Source organism: Poecile atricapillus, chromosome 4, assembly GCF_030490865.1.
Source record: "Poecile atricapillus isolate bPoeAtr1 chromosome 4, bPoeAtr1.hap1, whole genome shotgun sequence".
NCBI lineage: Eukaryota > Metazoa > Chordata > Aves > Passeriformes > Paridae > Poecile > Poecile atricapillus.
Genome location: NC_081252.1, coordinates 19,403,246 through 19,423,786, shown reverse-complemented (window position 1 = coordinate 19,423,786; position 20,541 = coordinate 19,403,246). Strand labels below are relative to the sequence as shown.

Sequence of the window (20,541 nt, the reverse complement as noted above, 5' to 3'; positions counted from 1 at the left end):
CCAGCTGAAGAATAGCAAAAAATGTATGGGTTGGGTTTTTTTGTTCTCAGTTATTTTTTAACTTCTTGTCCTTTTCTTTCTAGCCCTCCCAAGATGTTGTAAAACAAACTCTGCTAGTGTTCTGGTAGGACAAAATAGTTGGCAGAACACCCTTGCTCACTGTTGGCCAGTTGTCTTTTTTCCAAGGGTTTCCGAGCTGTCTTACATGAAGCAAGAAATTTACGTTCAAGTTAGGCCACTCAATAGCACCTACTTAGGAGTGTAGATTTTGCTCTCAAGTCCTGAAAAGTTACTCAAACTGGCTCATCAATAAAACACAGTCCTGTCTGATAAAGGGTCTTTCTCTCAATGTCTAAATAGTCTAATGTGAAATTTCACATATTTTTACCACTGTTACGGTTTCTGGGCTGAAATATACTTTTCAGAAGGTGGGTTTGGATTTATTTTAATCTAGGAAGGGCATTATTCAGGTTAGTAAAACTACAAACTACAAGATGATTTTTTTTTCTGTTGACTTAATTCCATGTGTAATAAAATAATCCATCCCGCCTTTGCAGATAGGCTGGGAGACAAACAGGACGTGAACATGACTGGGCTTAGTCATGGCTCCTTAAGGTATCTGGCACTATAGTGATGAGCATGGGATGGGAACCTCTGTAGATCAGAATCTTCCAGTAGCTCACAAGCAGTGGAAAAGAGGGCATAAAAGTGGCTTCTTACCAGGGCTGTATGTGAAGCAAGGTGACAGTGATGAGGACTTGGTTTTAATGGAACAGAGCCATACATGAAGCCAAACTTCAGGGGTACAAGCATGATGGGAGGAAGAGTGATGCAACTCAGAAGGCTTCTGGATTCTCTGAAGTCATCAAAATCAGGGAGAAGGCAGCTTTCTTGTGCGTCTGCGTGTGCGCAGCAAACAGAGCTCAGTCCCTACCTCAGAGTAATATCACTTGCTGTGATGTAATTGTGCCAAGGCAAGCAGAGTTCTATCCAGTTTTCTTGAGCCTGTTGCTTTTCAGATGTGTGAAAATTAATTGACAGGTGGCTGTTTTGAGAGCTTCAAGAATCACAATGTGGTTGGGATTGGAAGGGACCTCTGGAGGTCATCTGGTCCAGCCCCCTGCTCAGTCATGGCCATATAGGTTGCCCAGGACCATATCTGGATGACTTCTGTTTTTCCAGTTGTGTGACAACTGCTCTATTGTTTCGTCTCAAGAGTGAATAAAGTAGATTTGAAATTTATTGGAATCTCAAAGACCTGCCAACATGTACATGGTGGCTTCAGGGATTGCTACATGCATAGCGCCATTGCAGTGGTTAATTTCAAATGTGTAGTAGTATTTCAGGAATCCCAAACACATCTAAAGCATGTGCTTCCCTGTAGAGGGAAAGAAGAGGGAGATGGGAGGGACAGAGACCCAACTTAAGTGGCTTTACTGAGGTCTTACCATGAGTCTCCAACATTCAAGACCAGAATTTCATCTTCTTTTACAAAGTCTCTTGTTCTTTGCTCTTGTCGGACACTTCTTTTCCTTTTTATCACTAAGAAGATAGATAGATAGATAGATAGATAGATAGATAGATAGATAGATAGATAGATAAAAGGAAACTTGGTTATGTCCTCATCTCACCTGGTGAATGCAGTGATGAAGTACACTAATCTGAAAAATGTGAATTTTGACCTTGCGGAATATCTTAGGAAAGCTGACTTACATATAGGTTGCTTCTTGACTATTACAGTTTCCTGTTCTGCATTTTCGCCTGCTGCTGGCTTTACAGTCGGGCATATTTAATAACAGGCCCTTTATTATCCATGCTAGCTAGTGTCAGTGTTAAGTGCTTTCTCTTGGATGTAGTAGCCAAGGGAAAGTCTTTGTCTTTATTAGCTTAAAAACTTAGGATAATGCAATTATAGTTTCTGTAATGTGTTGTATTTCATGTGGAAAATATTTTATAAATGCTCTCGGCTTGAAACTGCAGTGTGTGGTATTTTTGGACAGGTGGATATGAAATTGCTCTTTTTTTCCCCAAGTTTGCTGTCTAGTTACTGGAGCAGAGGGCAGTGGCAGTAGAGGGGGGTTGAATTGCCTGTTGGAGTGTTTGGTTATTCAGAAGCAGCCAAGGCAGGGCTCCTTGCTCTGGGGATGAGAGCAGGTTTTGCAAATCAGCTGAACTATTCAAGTCTGAGTGTCAGCTAATCTTTGACCTGGGTATCACTTAAAATTTGAGGGTGGCAGCTCCCTGACAAGGAAAGAACTCTTAAGAGCTGGGTTTCTCTCAATTCCACCCATGGATTTCTTCTTGTAGGCTGGCTGGGTGACTTCGATGCTCTGAGTTGATCCTGCAGAACGTGTTTTTGCTTTATGTTGGTTCTGCTAGGTTAGGAAGGTGACTGACTGACAGGTGGAGGGGAAGTTATGTTGCAGTACCAAGGCTGGCACAAGGGAGTGAGGGGAAACCTTTTCTCTCTGGGTGGGAGCGAGCCCTTTGGGCTGCACACTGGCTTGTGGACCTGTCACCTTGCTGGCCAGAGGCAGGTGCTGGAGGTAACCAGTCACAGGCGAGTGCTGTAGCACTCCCAGATGAAGACTTCCTTAAAGTGCTTGCCAAAGAAAGGTCTAATTTACAGGATTTTTTTCCCAGATACTTATGTTGGTGATTAGCAGGGGGAGACTGGCTGCCAACAGTTACGTCAGCCACAAAGCCCCAGTGCAGCTCTATTGGCAGCAAAACGACAGTGATTAATGGTGCAGTATCTTTTATGGGGGGTGAGGGAGGACAGATGGAGAGCAACACTTAAACAAGCTTTCCTGGTAAAGTCTTGTTTTGCTGGTATAAACTGCAAGCTGTCTTAGACATGTTTTTCTAGTTTAACGCAACTTCATGTCCTCGGTGAGACAGGACAAGTGTTTTTCCTCAGGAGGAAAAGAATGTGCAAGTTTAACTTCTTGGTAGTAGAAACTTTATTTTTCTCTTCAGAGGATGAAATAATTTGAAACAATTGGCAAAGTGGGTACAGTTAGCAGCATTATCAAGAAATCAGAGAAAAGGCAAATATTAAATTCACTAAAAGCCCTTGTGTGAAAGCAGATTGGTATTACCAGACATCACTGCCAGTGACAGCAGTTCAGACACCTGAAGCTGATCTGTGCTGTGAGTCAGTGCACTGTTTGTAGCTTTCCTGGGTTCTGCACCACTGCATAAACCACTTCCAATTTTTGGGCTTTCAATCCATTTTTCTCAAAAGAAATTTAGAAAGCATTTGTTTTGGTGCTATATGGTATGTGTGTTTTAAAGCCCTTACTCATTTTTGTTACTTGCATCTTTGTAGTATATTTCTTAACTTTAAGGAATTGGACTATCTACAGATTTAAAATAAAAACTGTAGGTGTTTCCCTAGTAGTGGGAGCTACTACTTTTCCTAGTGCTGGAACGAGATACTCTGAATTTCCTTGTAGCCTTCTGCTGTGCTGAGGAACTCTCCAGAACATGGAAATCTGATTAAAACATCTTTTTCATTTTTATCTCTGGCTTGGCTAGGAGCTTCTCTGCAGAAAGCATCAGCACAACTGGCATAAATGCTCCGGGGCTGATTGCTGCAGTTGACTGCGTAGCTGCTCCCTTTGCCCTTCTCCCCACTGGTTTATCCGGAATGACTCCCGCTCATGGTCAGACCCAATGCATCTCCTGTGGTTTGTCAAAGGGGAGCAGTTGAGAACTGGCAGTGCTGGTGGCAGGCTGCTTTGGCTCAGGTCTGATATTCCTGATTTTTTTCCATCACACCTTTGCCTACCTTCTTGATTTCACTGATCTGGGACATGAGGGCTCTCAATCTTCCAGGCCAGCCAGCAGTCAGGGTTGTTTGAACCTAAGGGCTTCCTGTCTTGGGAGCTGGGGAATGCTGGTTTCAGCCCCAGAATTAAAGACATCTATGTAGTAGCTAAAATACAAGGAGTCTGAAATCTTTGTGTGTTCTTTCTGTGCACTAGCTTGTAGCCTAGAAGTAAGTAGACTTGGCAGGCAACTTTGGAACTTGGAGTTCTTCTGTCCATCCTCAGTACCAGGCCAGCTGTGACTGTTTGTTCAGTAGCAGGCAACAGTGGAAAATTTGGAAGCATTATGGCTGTTTTAAGCTAGCCTGCTGCTGACCTTGCAGAGCACAGTGTGTTTGGAAAATGCTGTGTTTCGGTGTCTCGGCTGTAAGAGACTTGCAACTTTGCAAAACCTGACTTTTGAAACTTCAAACTGGTCTCAAAAAATTATGGTGGAGTGTTTAATAGGTTGTCTTATTGCCAAATGGAGAGTTATACAGGCTCTGTTAAGAAGAAAAGCTTGCAGATAAGGGAAGGGTACTGAGTAGTTCTTTATGTGGCTTCGTTCTTCTTCCAAAAGTCATGAAAAGCTTACAGATAACCAGAGAATCAGACAGACAGATTACAGCCCTTTTCTCCTGTTGTAAAACCTCTGTATTCCCAGTAAGCCATGTAGGAGGATAACTCCCACTTCCTTTCGAGCTATGCTGTTCCCAAATGCTGTATTAACTATCAGTTCCTATCTGTGGGTTGAAGCCTTTGTACAGAATGCTGCAAAGCCTTGATCTCAGGAATATGAGAAAACAGTTTGATGTGAGATTCTGCAGATGTTCTGGCACAGGACTGTGACAGCTGCTTTTGCCTCATCCCACAGGTTTTTGTATCTCTCTGGCTCCTTGTGTATGTCTGCACCCTTGTTTTGCCCTTTTGGAAGGGGAAAGGTGTGTCTGTGACTTCTGGGTCTCTTTTTTGAGTAGGCACACTCTGAGTTGTACCTCACCTGCTGGTAAAGGCTGTGACCAACCCTTTATATGTGTTTGTGGGAGTATTTTAAACGTTAACCCGAAGCGTCCTTGACTTGGCCTGAAGAGGATCCCTGATTTATACATGCCTGTAAATTGTAAACTTTAAAAGAGTTTAATTGTCTTGTGTGGAAGCTGAAGGGGCATCTATAAACACTGTGATCTTCCACTTATAAAGAGTCTGTGACTTAGGCTGGCTTGATAAATACCAAGGAACTGCCAGGGAGTATCTGCTGTGATGGGGTTGTGCAGCTGCTCCTCACTGTCCTGAGGACCTGGAGCACACTGAGCTTTGTGTCATCTGAAGCCCAGTCCCGGTTTTCAGTAGGTCACTCGTGACATGCTGTAATTAAATAATGTTTCAGTGGATGGTGGAAGTCTGGTAAATACTGGTGTTTGTGTCTGAGTTGTACAAACTTGGCTTGGAAAGCTGGGTCATGTTTAAACACTTTCTCTGTCCAGAATGGTAGTTGTGAGTTGCAGGGCGCTTGATGAAATTCAACATGGACATTTTAAAGACATAAAGATACAGTGTTTTAAAAGTTGTTTAAAGGCAAAAGAATAGCTCTTCAGTTTTTACAGATAAGGCAAAAACCAGGAAAGTTGGAAGAATCCTTTAAAACCAGGAAAGCTGGAGGAATCCTTTAAAAAAGGTAAAGCATGCATCTCATGAAATGCACTGAAATGTCTTTAGTGTTGGCAAACTGACTGTTCTTATTTCAGGTGTATAAGTGGTGGGTGGAGGACTAATTTGTGGAAAGATTAATTTAACAGCATTACATTTTTGGTTTAATTTTCATCAGTTTGTTCTGCTTTGCTGAGGTTTGACCCAATAACTCTTTTGTTAGCGAATAAGTAATTTTTCTTCTCAGTTTTTGTCATCTTTTGATTTGGTGAAGGATTCTGCTTTAAAGCTGGGGATCTTGAGCTGTAATTTTAAATCTTAATCTCTGATAAATTATGTCTGGGTCACAGTCTTTAGAAGTGGTTTAATGCAGCTGATGTAACTGTATTGGTGTATGCTCTTGGTGATATGAATCATTTGTAGGAGCAGTGACTTGCCTCAGCTGAGCATAACTGGAGTGTATTTGGTAGGGTTTCCCTCCTTAAAACATACCCTGTTGGAGCACTGCTCTGGCTGGGGATGACAAACCCCTTTTTAAATTCATGCAGTCTGTGCTAGACTGTGCTGTTCTCTGAAGACAGAACACATCTTGCATTTTATGGGCTTCACTCAAAAATTTTGATGCCTGAGTGGTGATGAGCATTTTTCTTTCTCTTCTGTTTTAAAGGTTTTCCTTTATGCTGCAGATGTATGTTTTAACTGCCTAAAAAAACCCTGAAAGTGACATGTCAGTAAATTTTCCCCGTCTCACCTGTGAAGGAAGTTCCTCCTGCCCTGTGCTGATGAATTGGAGGGAAATGCTTTTTTCAGCTGATAAAAAGAAATAAAATTCCATGCCCTTCCCAAAGGAGGAATTCAACAATTGGACAAGTGATGTGGGACCATGTGTTGGTTTGTAAAAGGATATAGTTTGTAAAGATGTTTCCTTTGATGCCTGTGATGAATATGGATGTGTTTCCCTTGGAGAGGGTTTTGATTAAATTATGCAATTAGAGCTGACCAGACAGATCTAAATATAGGAAGAGGTTTCAGTTATCCTGCCTTTGTGTGTATTAACACACCCACACAGATGTGTGTTTGTTATTGTTGTAAACAACACCTGTTTTCTAAAGACAGTTCAAAAAGTCAGGAAAAGGAATGGTCTTTGTGGAAAAAGGGAGTTATACATGAGTTCTATGATGAAAGGGGAAAAAAGAAAACCTGTTTTCCCCAGATTTTTCACCTTTTAGAAAAGGACTTCTAACTTACTTTGATAGCTAGGCTAGTCCTGGCATCTTAGTGGGTGTTCACAACACCATGTGCTCTAAGACTGGTCTTAGAGGTTCTCCTGCGTTTTTCAGGACTTGTTCTGTGTCACCTAACAATGCTGACTGAGATCCTTGGCTGCTCCTACACTCCTGAGTGCTCTTAGTGTCCTGGTGGGACAGTATATGGAGTTTAAGTACACCACAGCACAAAGGAAATGGATAAACCTGCCCCAAAGATGCACAGTGAAATACCCACCGTGACTAGTAATTCATGATGTCTCTTGACAACTGTTTCTTTGGATATGCTTTTCTTTTGAATGCCTTGTCTAAATAGTTTTAAATCCTTAAATAGTTTAAGGATTTCTTTAAGAGGCCTTTAGCTTGGAGTGAGTGAAGAATGAAGAGTCTCTTTCTACATAGCATTAAGGAAAAAAAAAAACACCTTATGAACACTATTCTGGCAAGTTTTATGATTCACAGCCTTGTATTCATCTTACAGGTTATTTGAATGAGGTTCATATTTTGCAGTTCCATCTGTGCCAGAGTTTTGACTGAATCATCAAGTTGCAGTTCCTTCCTGACCTTGGTTAAAGTACTAGGCTGCGGTTTTAGAGATAATCTTTGAAAGCACATCCGATTCAGTCCGACTGCTTGCCGACACCAGAAGGGATTTGTGCACACCTGGGTGGATGTTTTGATCTATCCTACTTGTATTAGCCCTGCTGTGCACCGGGCTTACCCAGCTTCCTGACCAACTATCTTGGCAAACTTAGTTTTATTTTTTTCCTGTAGTCTTGGCAATATAAAATATATATAAAATAAGCACGGCAAGGAGACCAGCAGGCGGTGAAGGAAGAGCTGGTGGTTTTGTGACTGTGGAATCCCACATGCATCTGAACGCAAGGGGCAAAATTCAACAAAATTCAGTAAAATTCAGTGTGTTTTTCCTCTCCTGTGAAAAAGGCAGGATTTGAGGATCTGGTGATCACTTATGAGGCTGTATAGTGTTAGTGTTTTTAAACATGTTAGCATGATGGAGATAAAACTCATGAAGGATGTGGTGTTTAAATTTGTTTTCAGGAGTATGGTTTTCAGTAGGTCAAAACAGTTGCAAGGGTATTGGGAAGAAGTGTTCTTAACCAGGGAAAGGGCAGATCTAATTGTTGATGTGTGACTGTTAAAACTGGGAAAGCACCTTTGCTATGTTCTTTTCTCACAATGATATACCTGATTAGAAAGACTAATAAGTGCCATTTTTTTTTTTTTTGTATTGTAACACAGGATTCAGTTCCTAATGTGTACGGAAAGTGGGTATTTTTTCTGCAGAAGCAACAGTGAAGTTACCATAAATCTGTCAAATCTGGTACCTTCAAATCCAGAAGACCTGTAAGAATTTGCTGTTGTTTTACTCTTGCAATCATGATAGTTGAGACTCCAAGGGCAAGGAGCAGTGCCTTGTCTGCCAGAAGCCAAGTGGGGAGGCGGGTGGAAGAAAAGCTGCGGCTCACTCTAGAGACTGGCCGAGCACTGTGTTCCTGGTTTGAACTGTGGGGAGCACTGGGAAGGAGCTGGCAAATCCTGATAGTGTAAGGTTATCCCTTCATGCTCTGGACTACAGAGCAATGGACTTTTTGGGTTTTTGGGTCACTGTTGCCCTCCTTCCCTCCACTGGTAAATCCTACATTGCCCCTGCGGTTTCATTTTGCTCTCCCCTGCCTGCTGGTGGGTATCTGACAGGATTTTCCCTGTGGGCTGTACAGTGATACATTGGAGATTTTCTTGGAAGGGCAGTCCCTCAGCCAAATAGCATGAAGGATGGCCCAAGAGGAATTTTGACAGAGTGGGTATTTTGGGCTGTAAGCGAGGTTACTTCACAGAACTGGCTGCTGATACCCATCCTCCTGGGCCGTGCTGGGTCTAAGTAAGGAAGGGAGTCTAATACGGTGTCAGGAAAAACCCTGCCTACTCTGTTAGGTATGGTGAGGTATTTTCAACACCAGTGTGTTCCTCTTTCCTCGAACGATGTGTTGTATATCAGAACACAGGATTGCATATTTCAGTGGGTTTTGGAATTCTTTCTGCCTGCTAAGAGAACATAAAAGAGTTAATTTTTTTTTTTCTTTTTCCTTCTTGTCATTTTCCAAACTATAAAGGAAGCCAAGTCAGGTTTCGTACAAGCTCTCCAATGAGTTCTACAGCACTCTGATGTGAAATGTGCTTTCTTTTTGCATGTGTGTTACAATGTTACTGAGGTTTCTACCAGGTTTAGTGCATTTTTTCAGGCTGAGCAAGATCTGATCTTCTGCCATAAGAGGGTGCAAAGAACGAATTTGTTGACTAAAAGGAGGGTAATTCAGGAGAAGATTACAGACTTTGTTTCACAAATCACATTACTTGAATAAAGAAATAAAACCTTTTTGCTGCTTGCTCCAGGAATAGGGAGCTAGATTAAGTTAGTGCACAATGTGTTGTTACACATTCTAGCATTGCAGCTGCTTAGGCTTCATGCCTTTTAGTAATACATGGAAAATGTACATGGAGATAGTTCCTGCTGGAATAAAGAGACAGCTCCCTGGCTTCTATGGCAAAATCTGTTTGGGTTTTGTTTTGTTTTTAAAAAAAGTTCTAAATAATGTACTGATTACATGAGTTGCTGAAAATACGTGTTTCTCAGAGAGGGTAGATGACTAAATATTTTGAAGTAGCAAATTAACATCTCTCTGCTTGTTATTTCTTTATAGTGTTACTAAGTAATGGATGCTGGGAAGAGGTATGTTGACTAAGATAAATTGAATTTTTAAAATGCAGTCATAGACTAGACAGTTTTCTCTATTAACAATTATCCTCACTGTGGTTCCTGCCCATTTTTATGTCTAACTGTGCTAAGCATATATTAAAAATATTTAATAGGATCCTTTTTGCCTGCATCACTGAGCCTGTAATACAAATAATGAAATTAGTAGAAGAGTTACAGTCACTTCTTGTTTGCCTGAAACTTGGGCTAGAAGTTGTTTTGCTCCCCCATCCACCCCTCTGGGAGAGGATCATCTAATTGTCCAAAGCCTTCTCCACCCATCAAAAACAGTCATTTATGCAAAGTGGGACAGTTTCCTATGGAATCTCCTGTGGGAATTTTAAAGCACTCTCATTCAATATTTTACTGTCTGCTTCATGTTGCTGATGGAGTAACTATCTTTTCTTTGAGGGCTAGAAAAATAGAACTTCATTCTTAGACATTTTGCCTAAATGTATTTGTTTAAATACAAGGCTGGCTAAACAGATACTTATATAAATATAATGCTCACTTATTTTTTTATAGGCTGCTTACAGGTTTGTTTGTGTTAATCCAAAGATTACAAAAAAGACAACGGCAGTGAAGGAAGACAAATAAAACAACACTGGGATTTGAAAGAAGTTTGTTGATTCCAATACATCCATCATCAGACAGAATGCATAATAAAAAGTCCATGGGTTTGGATGTGTAGAGTGTCTGAAAAGTGGAAAACAACTCAATTTCCTTTAAACTGATGCAAGACTGCCTTTTGGAGAGTGTCCTGTTGTTTGGCCTAGGTCTCTGTTTCATCCCTACCTCATGAATACACAGACCCTTCAAGGGCTGGTGGTCACTTAGCTGTTGGAAATAGTAACTCCCACTTTCCCAGAAGGGCACATAGATTTGGGGAAGAAAGACGCACACTGTGTCATCTGCTGACTCGTGGTTTAATCTCTATTTTGCACTTCCAGCTGATAAGACCACTTTGTGCAGAAGTAATACAGGAAATGATGCAGTGCAGAAACCAAAAGTGGCAGAAAGGGAAATGGAATGTACTGGCAAGGGCTCAGCCCTGCAGACAAGCTCTCTACTTCTTGGAAACGAAAATCTCCACATACATTGTGGTTTGGGTTTTATTTGATTGGTTTTGTTGGGTTTTTTTTCTTTGTCCATCTGGTTTTTTGGGTTTTTTTTTAGATTAATATTGGTTTTGGAGCTTAGAGAAACAAGTGTACAGCAGCCTGTGAGTTTTGTCCTTCCTTTTCTGCTTGTTCAAGGCTTGGGGTGTGCTTTGTTTTGGAGGCAGGACTTCAGCAGGAATCCCTGGCTGGAGGTTGGTGCCCAGCTGGGTCCTGCTGAGCTGCATTACTTCCAAGCTCACCTCCAAGCGCTGTGCCTGCTTGCTGTTCCTCCTGCTCCCAGCAGCTGTTGCCACAGAGATTCCACCGTAGCTTTGATGGTGAGGGTGAAACTTGTTTTGGAGTGTGTGATTGCGGGAGTGGGATGTGTGTGTGCTGCAGGATTTGATCCAAAAACTTGGAGAATCTGTTCTTTCGGTCTGACTGCTTGGGGCTGCGTCTGAGCATCATCTAGCCCATGTCAGATGTGGGCTAGACGATGCTCTGTATATTCAGGCATGGATATAAACATACAGTCTTAACAGAAAGGACTTTTCCTTTTTCACAGCAAGGAGCTTGGTGAAGAATGGGTCAGGCCTAGGTAGAACCACATCTGTAAACATTAACAATGTTGCATGAAGCTCAGGTCGAAATGTAGACTTTGTACTTCCTCCTTTATTAGAGCTTCAACTCAAGCGTTTTAAATCTTTTTTGTTTAATTCAAATGGAAGCGAAGGAGAAAGCTTTACTCGATATACTACTGGAACTAGTAACTTTTGTGTGTGGAATTTGTATCTTTTGTTTGAAAAGTGCAGAAAAAAGATACTTAGAATATTTATTGAGATAAATTCTATATATGAATTGAGAATAACTTATGGTTATTCTCAGTTACAAACATATTTAAAGCACATGCACTGGGGTTCTGGTACTTCAGTTCTTAAATTAGCACAGCATTTTAATAGAGCACTTTACAGTGCATGTAAGGGTAAAGTATACCTGGAGTACAGTCAGTGACAGTAATGGAGTTTCAGTTAATTTAACAGTATAGCACATGCCCACATAACAAAACAAATTCTTAAATTTGCTGCAGGCTCATGCAAATCTTCCCTTGCATTAACATTATTATTTCAAATACAGTTCTTAGCATAAAAGAAATGGGATGTACCAGTTTGAAGCGTAGGTAGATGTGGCCTGCATTTTAGTCCATAATAATTATTCACATAAGTGTAGTTTATGCATTCAGCCTAATAAAACTGAACCTCTGCAATTAGATAACTGTTCTAGTGACAAGTTAATTTGAATAAAGTGGATGGTTTTCAGCTCAAAGTTCTTCAAATACAGGGGTCTACTATGAAAGCATTGCAGTGTATGGTCAAGAGAGTAAGTGTGCCATTGCATTTGCAATATTAAGGTCTGCAATGTTTTCTTGGTATAACTGTGAAGTCCTGTCTGATGTGAGTGTGCTGACACCTTCTATTTTTCTGTGTGTATAGATTGCTGGTTGGTTGGGTGTTTTTTGTGTTGTTCTGACGGCAACAAAAACATTCATATCCTTTTCCCCTTCCCCCTTCCTCTGCAACCTGTTGGTATCCAGTCCAGGATATGTTTCCTGTCTTGTCTGTCTATTTGAAAATCAGTGGTGTGGTGCTCTTTGTCTCATTTTCCCCTCCCTGCCAGTCCTGCTCTTCTGTTTCCCTTGCCAGAGCCTTTTGCCTGGTCCCAGCCTGGACAAGGACAAAACCTGCTGCTCACAGCTGGGACTCCTTCAGATGTGGTATTCCTCCCCCTCTTGACCCATCACTTCAGTCCCATCCCTTGTCTCTCAGCCTGAGGACTACTGTGCTGTCTAAAATCCTCTTATCTGGACTTCCTTGTCCTTCCCACTCCTTCATGAGTCCTTCAGTATATCAGGCAGACATTGCAGCATGAAGGGTCAGTGGATAATTGGTGAAGTTCATGATGGCTTTCCCTCACAGGCTGCTTAGGAGCTCTGGGGGCTCTTGGGGGGGGTGGGCAGATGCAGTTTTCTTTCCCACATGAGTGAGTGATGGCTAAGATCTTTCTAGTTTCACTTTTTTATTTATTTTGGTTTTTTTTTTTTTTTTTGCTTTGTTCCTCAAAGTAAGAAAGAGGTAAAACTGAACTGGTTTATAGGTGTTTTTAGGTTTTTTTTTTCAGATTGAGTTATATTCAGGTCTAGTGCCGTGATTTTTGAATTTCATGTCTGGCGGTTTGGAGAGAGCTGGGCAGCACATTGATGTTGAGGAGTATTGCTTCCAGCCACTGTAAAATAAATAATAAAAAAAGCACTAGTGATCCTGTTTCCTTGGGATGTTTTGCTGGTTGAGGTTGCAGCAGCTGACAGGCAGATTGTAGCAACTCTCACAGTTAATAGCAAAAAATTTAAATTGAGGGACTGTTTTAGGCTAGATTTAATGTGAATTACATTTCTGATATAGGGATGTACTGGGTTCAGCAGCAGGTGCTGCTGCTTAAGTTTTCATCAGATGTGCCTTGGGTCCAGTCCTGGAGGTTGTCAGCATTTGTTGTTGTTTTGTCAATGGCTGTTTTTTGATCACATCACTCTTCTGGGTTGAGGTGGAGGTATTTTTAACTGCTGTATGTCAGCTTGAAAGGTAAAATCCTTTTTTCTTCTCTTTCTCTGATACTGTCCTTTAGGTTGTCAACCAGAAGGATTTAGAACAATGAGAAGGTTGTGACCATCAAGGGGGGATGTCAGCGCTGCCTTCCTGGGACTGGAGGATTGAAAAGGAGAAAGGACCAGAACTGTTTGATCCAGGCTGCTTTTGACTGCTGACGCAGCCTGCTGTACCCCGGTGGTGGTGGAAGAACAGGGCAGTCATTCCTGCTTGGTTCTGTGGTATCACCACCACAGGGTCACCATGAATGTAACAAGTTTATTCTCCTTCACCAGCCCAGCAGTGAAGAGGCTGTTGGGGTGGAAGCAAGGGGATGAAGAAGAGAAATGGGCAGAGAAAGCTGTTGATGCATTAGTGAAAAAACTGAAGAAGAAAAAAGGTGCTATGGAGGAGCTGGAGAAAGCACTAAGCTGTCCTGGTCAGCCCAGCAACTGTGTCACAATTCCTCGCTCCTTGGACGGCCGGCTCCAGGTGTCGCACCGGAAAGGGCTCCCACACGTCATTTACTGCAGAGTGTGGCGCTGGCCGGACCTGCAGAGCCATCACGAACTGAAACCTCTGGAATGCTGTGAGTTCCCCTTTGGCTCAAAACAGAAGGAGGTTTGCATCAATCCCTACCACTACAAGCGGGTGGAAAGTCCTGGTAGGTTCTTCCTTGTTTGTACCTTTACACCTTATCTGAACAATGCAAAGTGTGGCAATTAATTATGTGACTCATTGGCTTAAATAAGCAAAAGTGGCTGTTTGCACATGTCAGATTCTTCCTCTGCAGTTTATCTGGATGTAGGCATTAATTAGCAGTTCTCCCTTTCACGGGGCGAATGCTTCACTTGTGTAAATGTTTTATCACTACACAGAGGCAGTCTTAGTATGTGCCTCAGGCTGCTGGGCCTGGTATCATCTGGGAATGTTGGTACCCACTATCCCTCAGTTAATTTGTTGTTTACTCAACTGTGCAGATCTTTGATTTTGTATGAAACATTGCAGGTTAACATAAAGGATTTATTTGCCTTGTCTATGCTTGAAAACCATTCTGACACATAGCAGTAGTAATACTGCTAGTAGTATTGGTAGTATTTTCAAATTATTATTTCACTTTATCACTTCACTTTCTTCATCCTACAGAAAATAATACTGTTTTTAGTATCTCTCACAATTGTTGCCTTTTAAAATGACTTTGAGTTTCGACATCAGATTATAATCCCCTCAATTTGAACTTTGATAGCACAGTTTGATTTTATTTGAAATACTACTGTCAGCTGCTCTGCAAACACAGTTTGCTTGTCTGTTACCCACTACCTCAGTTTCCTTTCTTAAGGTGACACCCATTCTCTCTCCCGTCTCCTCTTCAAGGGCCAAACCTCTTTTTGATATCTCAATGCTTAATTTCTCTCATGCAAGTTTATTATCAGAGAGACTTCCAGGGACTAGGTTGAACTGTGCTTGGATGTGTCATCACTAGTCTCCAGATGTTTGTGAGGGTTTACAGGGACAGCTGCAGAAATGCACCGCAGGCATGGGTGGACTTCCCTGGTTTAAATGTGGGAAGTCCATCAGTGTTAGTTAGATTTCATAAGATCTGCAGCTGTCTATAGAGTGGCAAGGATACACAGAACCATGATGGAAATGAGGTTGTTGCAAGATTGTTTTGCTGTGGATGGAAATTGCATTTGTCTTGGATCTGCAATGCACAGTGCATATCTTAATGTTAAATATTTCCCTTCTCTGTGTTAGTATTAACTTGGAAATCATGTGAATGGCAGATGCAATACCCATAATGTATGTGTTTATGGAGCAGCAGCTTGAACAAAAGAACTCAGCACTGGAAAAACAGTTCTGAAAAAACTTAAAATTAAAAAAAAGTCTCAACAATTTCATGTTAAGTACGAGAGGGATAATAAAATTGTCATGTACTGCTAGCTGTGTGCATATGTCTGGGTTGTTTGCTTGCATTCAGTATTCCAAAATATTGAAAATTAAGATTCCTGAAACACCTCTATTTCTGTCAGACTAGGGAACAGTTGGGCTCTTACTGTAATGCCAGATTACGTGTTCTAACTCATTTTGTTTTAGTATTGAAAACAATTACATAGTTTGAGAACATTTTCATATGGACCATTTATGTTATATTTAAAGCTAGGTATTTGTAAATACTGTCACTTCAGAGAATCACAGAATGACTTAGGTTGGAAAAGACCTCCGAGATCATTGAGTGCAACCTTTGACTAGACACGGCCATGTCAACCAGACCATGGCACTGAGTGCTCCATCCTGTCTTTCCTTAAACAGGGATGGTGACTCCACCAGCTCCCTGAGCAGCCCATTCCAACATCTGATCGACCTTTATGTGAAGGAATTCTTCCCAACATCAAACCTAAGCCTTGCCTAGTGCAGCTTGAGACTGTCCATATTCTTTGTTCACTTATGCAAGATAGAATCAAACTTCCAAAAGATATCTAACTAGAATGTACATTTTAGGCTGGGTATGTAATGTAGGAGGGGTTTGTATTTAGTCAGCCACAGAGTGTTTTGAGGGATATTGCACGGAGCAGAGTGGGAAAACAGTTTTTGGAAACAGGTGCTAGTTGAACTCCCATTTGGCTTGGAGAGCTGTGCTCTGTAACTTTTGACTTCTTTTTTCCTGTCCCTTCCTTGTTCTTGCTGTCCTCCAAGCATGGTCTTTATCTTCATTTCCTGACAGTCACTCCCAAATTCTGCTAACTGTTTTTTCCCATTTTTGCCAGGACATTAAAATACCATTATTGCCATGTAAGTGCTTGCACTTTGAGATTAATGGGTAGTGGGAATTCATGCATGAGTCACCATTTACAACAGTCTATGGACTCGAGCAGATATCAAGGTTTGTGTTTCCCAGAAGGCTTAGAAATGTGTTTTCTATTGACAAAGCAAAATTGGAAACTCAAATTGTGTATGATACATGTTTTGTGTACAAGGTACATTATGAAGTTCTGGCTCTGCTTGGCGGTATGGTCTCTGTTTAACTGTTTTGTGCAGAACCAGTTACTGGAGATCTGAAGGATATGATCCATGTATGGGATGGCATCTATCCCTTCATTCTTCTGCTGATTGTTGTGTGATTTGTTTCAGTGTTGGGTAAGGTCTGAGGAACGGATTAGTGGTAAATCCTCAAATATGTAAAGTAAGGTAATATTCTTTGTTGGGAAATCAGTGCTGTGGATATGTCTCAGTTTCCACAGTTCCAGAGGCATGAATGGATTTTTCTACCTCGACATTTTATTCCATCCTCACTGTTTAGCTTGTGAAGATAAGCTTGGAAAGCATGAGAACTGGCACTCTGTGGTGTGTCTGCCAGCTACAAAGCTACACCTGAATCCAAGTGAGATTTTTCTGTTAGCCAGGCTAGACAGGAGCAAGTTCTAAACAGTGAGAGCAGGCTGGAAATTATCAGCAGTCTCCAAGAGGGAATCTCCCGGTGTCCCTGCACACTGAGGGGAGCGTGGCATCTGGCAGGCACATGGGTGTGACATGATAGACCGTGCTCATGCCTGACCTGATGGAGACTCTGCACAGGCACAGGGGCCTGTCTGATCCTGTGGAGCATCAATCAAGAAAACTAAACTCACAGAAAACTGCTTTTTGGCACTGTTAACTTGGCAAGCTCAGTGCCCTCAGCATGCTTGCGTGGAACCAGATGGAGGCACAACAGCGTGGGGGCCCAGGGTGGAGGTGAGGAAGGGTGGCCTTCCTGTGACACTGGGACACACTTTCATCCTAGAACCAGGGAGCTGATGGAGCCATGGGGCTGGATTCCATGGCAGGGCTGCTCCTGCCCGCTGTGTTGTGCCAGCACAGCTGTTCCCGTGGCCTTGTGCTGAACCAGATCACAGTCACTCTTCCTCTCCCCTGCTGTGTTATCTTTCAGGCTGATCAGGGCAGCACAGGGCCTTTCGTTCTGGCTGCAGGAACATCTGTACCAACACGGCCCTGTGGAGGACATCTGGGAAGCAGTGGAGGTGGAGGAACATGAGAGGAGAAAGTAGAGACTTGTTGCTGGGAGTGGGAATGCAGCCTTGCACTTTGAGTGCCAGGAGGAAATATCTCCTCGAGATGGGTTGAAGTAGCACCCTGCTGCTGTTCCCTAGGTCTGTTGTGTGCAGAATTATTTCTGGAGCAGGGAAGTTAATGGCTGTCAGATTTCTCCCTTGGCAAGGCAAAGCAAAGCTTTTAATTAAGGAGGGCAAGGTCTGAATTTGATGCCTCTTAAAAATTGGCACGCTTAGCTGAGCTGGTGTGCTTGCTTGGCTGAATCTGCTTCTTCTCCTCAGTTTTAGTTTTTGGTTTAGAGATACATGTTGGGATTATTCTTAAGTACGATCAAGACTTGCTAAATGATTAGATGTACTGCATACACAGAGGCTGTGAGGAAAAACCTGACATGGTGTTTCTCATCCCTCTGAAAATGCCACAAATGACTTCTCAGGTTTTGCTGGACAATGTGTAAAGTCCCTCCTGAGGCACTTCCTTCCCGTCTTTTATTCCTTAGGTTTCTGGGGAGATACAGCTTCTGCTGCTTGCCTCTGTCCTCAGTTATGTCAATGGGACCAGATGAAAGCTATCATCCAGATTTAAGGGGGGAAAAAAGGCATGGATCCTGTTTGCTCTAGCAGCAAAACAAAAGGAATGGAATACGGAACAGGGAGGATGAAGAGGTGCTTAAATTGACACTGCTATTAAAAATAATAATAATAAGTCACACCTCTAATGTGGCTTTAGGAGAGGAGGTTCAGTTCTTTTGCCTTAGCTAAAGGGGAAGGAAGGAAGACAAAGAAACTGCATATTTAATTTTCTTAAAGTGCTAGTGAACACTAGCTCTCCTCCGTTCTAATGCAGAATTGTGTTTGCCAAGTGTCCTTTCCTATCATCCTGCTAGGTTCTGACTTTATAATATGTTACAAAGGAGGCAAAAGAGAAATCAACTTTGTTTTCACGTTTCGTGTGTGGCAGTGTTTCTGAAAATGGCTATGCCCCATTTTTTTGCCATTACCAATAAAACATAGATGAAAAAGGCTGAATAGTTTTCCTCTGTTAAGCTTCTCTTCTTCAGAGAGCTGGCTGCTCTGTATCAAGGGGCTTTACAAAGCTGATGGTGCCAATGTTCCAGCCAAACTGGGGGCAAGTGGTGGTTGCTTTTTGGTGACTCAGACAAATAGAGTGTCATAACAGTTGAATTTTCAATTCTGCCGGAAAACTGTGATTTTCCTTTCAATTATAACCATGAATTCAAAGTGTATGTCTGCTTCAGCAAGCTCGTTGCTGGCCAGAAAAATTCTACCTGCGTGTACAGCTGCTTTTTGCCACAAGAACAGGCCAGGTCCCCAGGCTCTGAGGGGAGCGGTAGGTGTGTCATGCTGGTTTTGCTCTTGGTGTGGACTCTCTGCCTATGACTTTAACCTGTTTATTTTAATATTTGTCTTTGATCTCCTTTGCTTTTTGCTCTCAGTGAGGCTCTGAAAGACAACACACCTACTGCAGGCTTCCTCAGAACCAGGTGGAGGATAATACCAGTAGTGCCAGGCATTTGGGAGAAGGGGAGAGGAGGGGGGAGGGAGGAAAAGGCGAATGGGAAGCTGGTTCTGGGATCTAAGGGAGAGGAAAACTGCTGCACCCCTTCAGACATTATGTAGAGCTGAGTTACAAAAATCCTTGTTCCTGTACAATTCCCACAGCAGGATTTCTGCACCTCTGCAGGCTGGGTGTGGGGGAGCAGAGTGTCATCCCTCAGAAGTTTTGCCGTGCAGCCATGTGTGCACTTGGGTGTGACTTTAAAAATAGCATTGCTGCAACAGGTGGGCACAATTATAGGATGGTTCCCCAAAATAGCAAAAGCAACTGTCAGTTTGCTTGGCAAGCAGAATAAAACTTCCTTCATTTTGGCTTTGCAGAATTCAGTTCTAAAATTCCCCACCAGAGCTGACCTGGGGGAGAGGAATTGAAATGAGGAGGTGGAAGGAGGGAATGGTCTAACAGCATGGCTTTCCTTGTCTAGCTTACCACGTGTCAGAAAAAGAAACTGCAGTAAAGGGATAAAAGTTGTCAAGAAAGGTATATTCCTGTCCTATTTTGTCTGTGTTTTCTTTCTTCAAAATTAACCAGATACAGACGTTTCTTGTGTTTTGAGAGACCAGACTTCCAAGTTTTAACCTACTCAGTAGGATGGTGACTGTGGCTTTTGTACAGGTAATTTGAACTCTGGTCTGTGTAAATGTCTGAATTAATACACACTATCACTGTGACTTCCTCCTGCATCAGGACTACTCCTCCACCAAATCTGCTTACAAAGACTCCCTCACTAATGTGCATACAGTTAGTACTAAATTCTGATATTGGCCTTGACAAATGTCAGTTTAATCAGAATGTCAGCTTATCAGAGCATCCGCAAATAAAATCTAATGTTAGCTGAATATTGTAATGCAGGAAATGTCCTAATATTACTTGTCAAGTGCATTTAGACCAGATGTCTGATGTAAAAGCAAAGTCAATAAAGTAACAACTGCTTTGCCTTTATTTATTTATTTATTTATTTATTTATTTATTTATTTATTTATTTTAAATGCAGTCTTCATTTGTAACTATGCAAAATGACAACTTAAGCTGTGGGGTCTCCCAAAACTGCAAAATAAAATTAAAAGTTGAGAAAAAAAGGCAGCTGTCAGCTTTCTCCTGGAGTAAAAAGTTTGTCTTTCTGTCACCTGAAACAGGTTGCTGAATAGTGACAATTATTAGAACAGAGGTTTGGAGCGAAAGTCTCAAAGGCTGGAATTTCTCCTTTTGAGAAGCCAGCAAAGCGAAGCTGTGATACCACAGCCAACGGTTTTTGGAAGAGCTTTAAATAGTTCGATCCTCAGAGATTGCTTTTGACACAATGCTTATTAATTTTATATTTTTAACCAAGAATAACTCAGGCAACGTGAGAAAACCTAATGACATAAAAAGTCTTGCCTCTACACAGTGTTTTACTATTTACAAGCATGATCTTGGCAGGGCCTTGGCAGTCAGAATGCTTCAGTGACTCCCTGGTGCTGCAGAGAGCAGCACGTTCAGCTGAGCATGTGTTGGTACCTGCTCTGTTCCCACCGTGGGACTGGAGTGCTCATCAGGATGCCACAGCCAGCTTCAGCTGCTGTGGCCTCAAAGGCAGGAAATGAAGCTGGGAGTCTTCAGGAGGGTTCAAATTTGTTAGTTTAACGCTGCTGCTGTCTTTTGTTAGTTTTGGTTTTGGTTTTTTTTTCCTTCTCTTAACTC

The 20,541-nt window shown here is 42.0% G+C and overlaps 1 protein-coding gene across 2 annotated transcripts in view; it reads left to right on the top strand.

The window, feature by feature from the left end:
• SMAD1 (SMAD family member 1) overlaps positions 1-20,541 on the top strand; it is a 43,671-nt gene that overhangs the window by 7,336 nt on the left and 15,794 nt on the right. For both annotated transcript variants that reach the window (XM_058838415.1, XM_058838417.1), the window contains exon 2: positions 13,277-13,900. In XM_058838415.1, coding sequence (XP_058694398.1) covers positions 13,501-13,900 — 400 coding nt within the window. In that variant the 5' untranslated portion in view covers positions 13,277-13,500. The remainder of the gene's footprint in view (positions 1-13,276; positions 13,901-20,541) is intronic.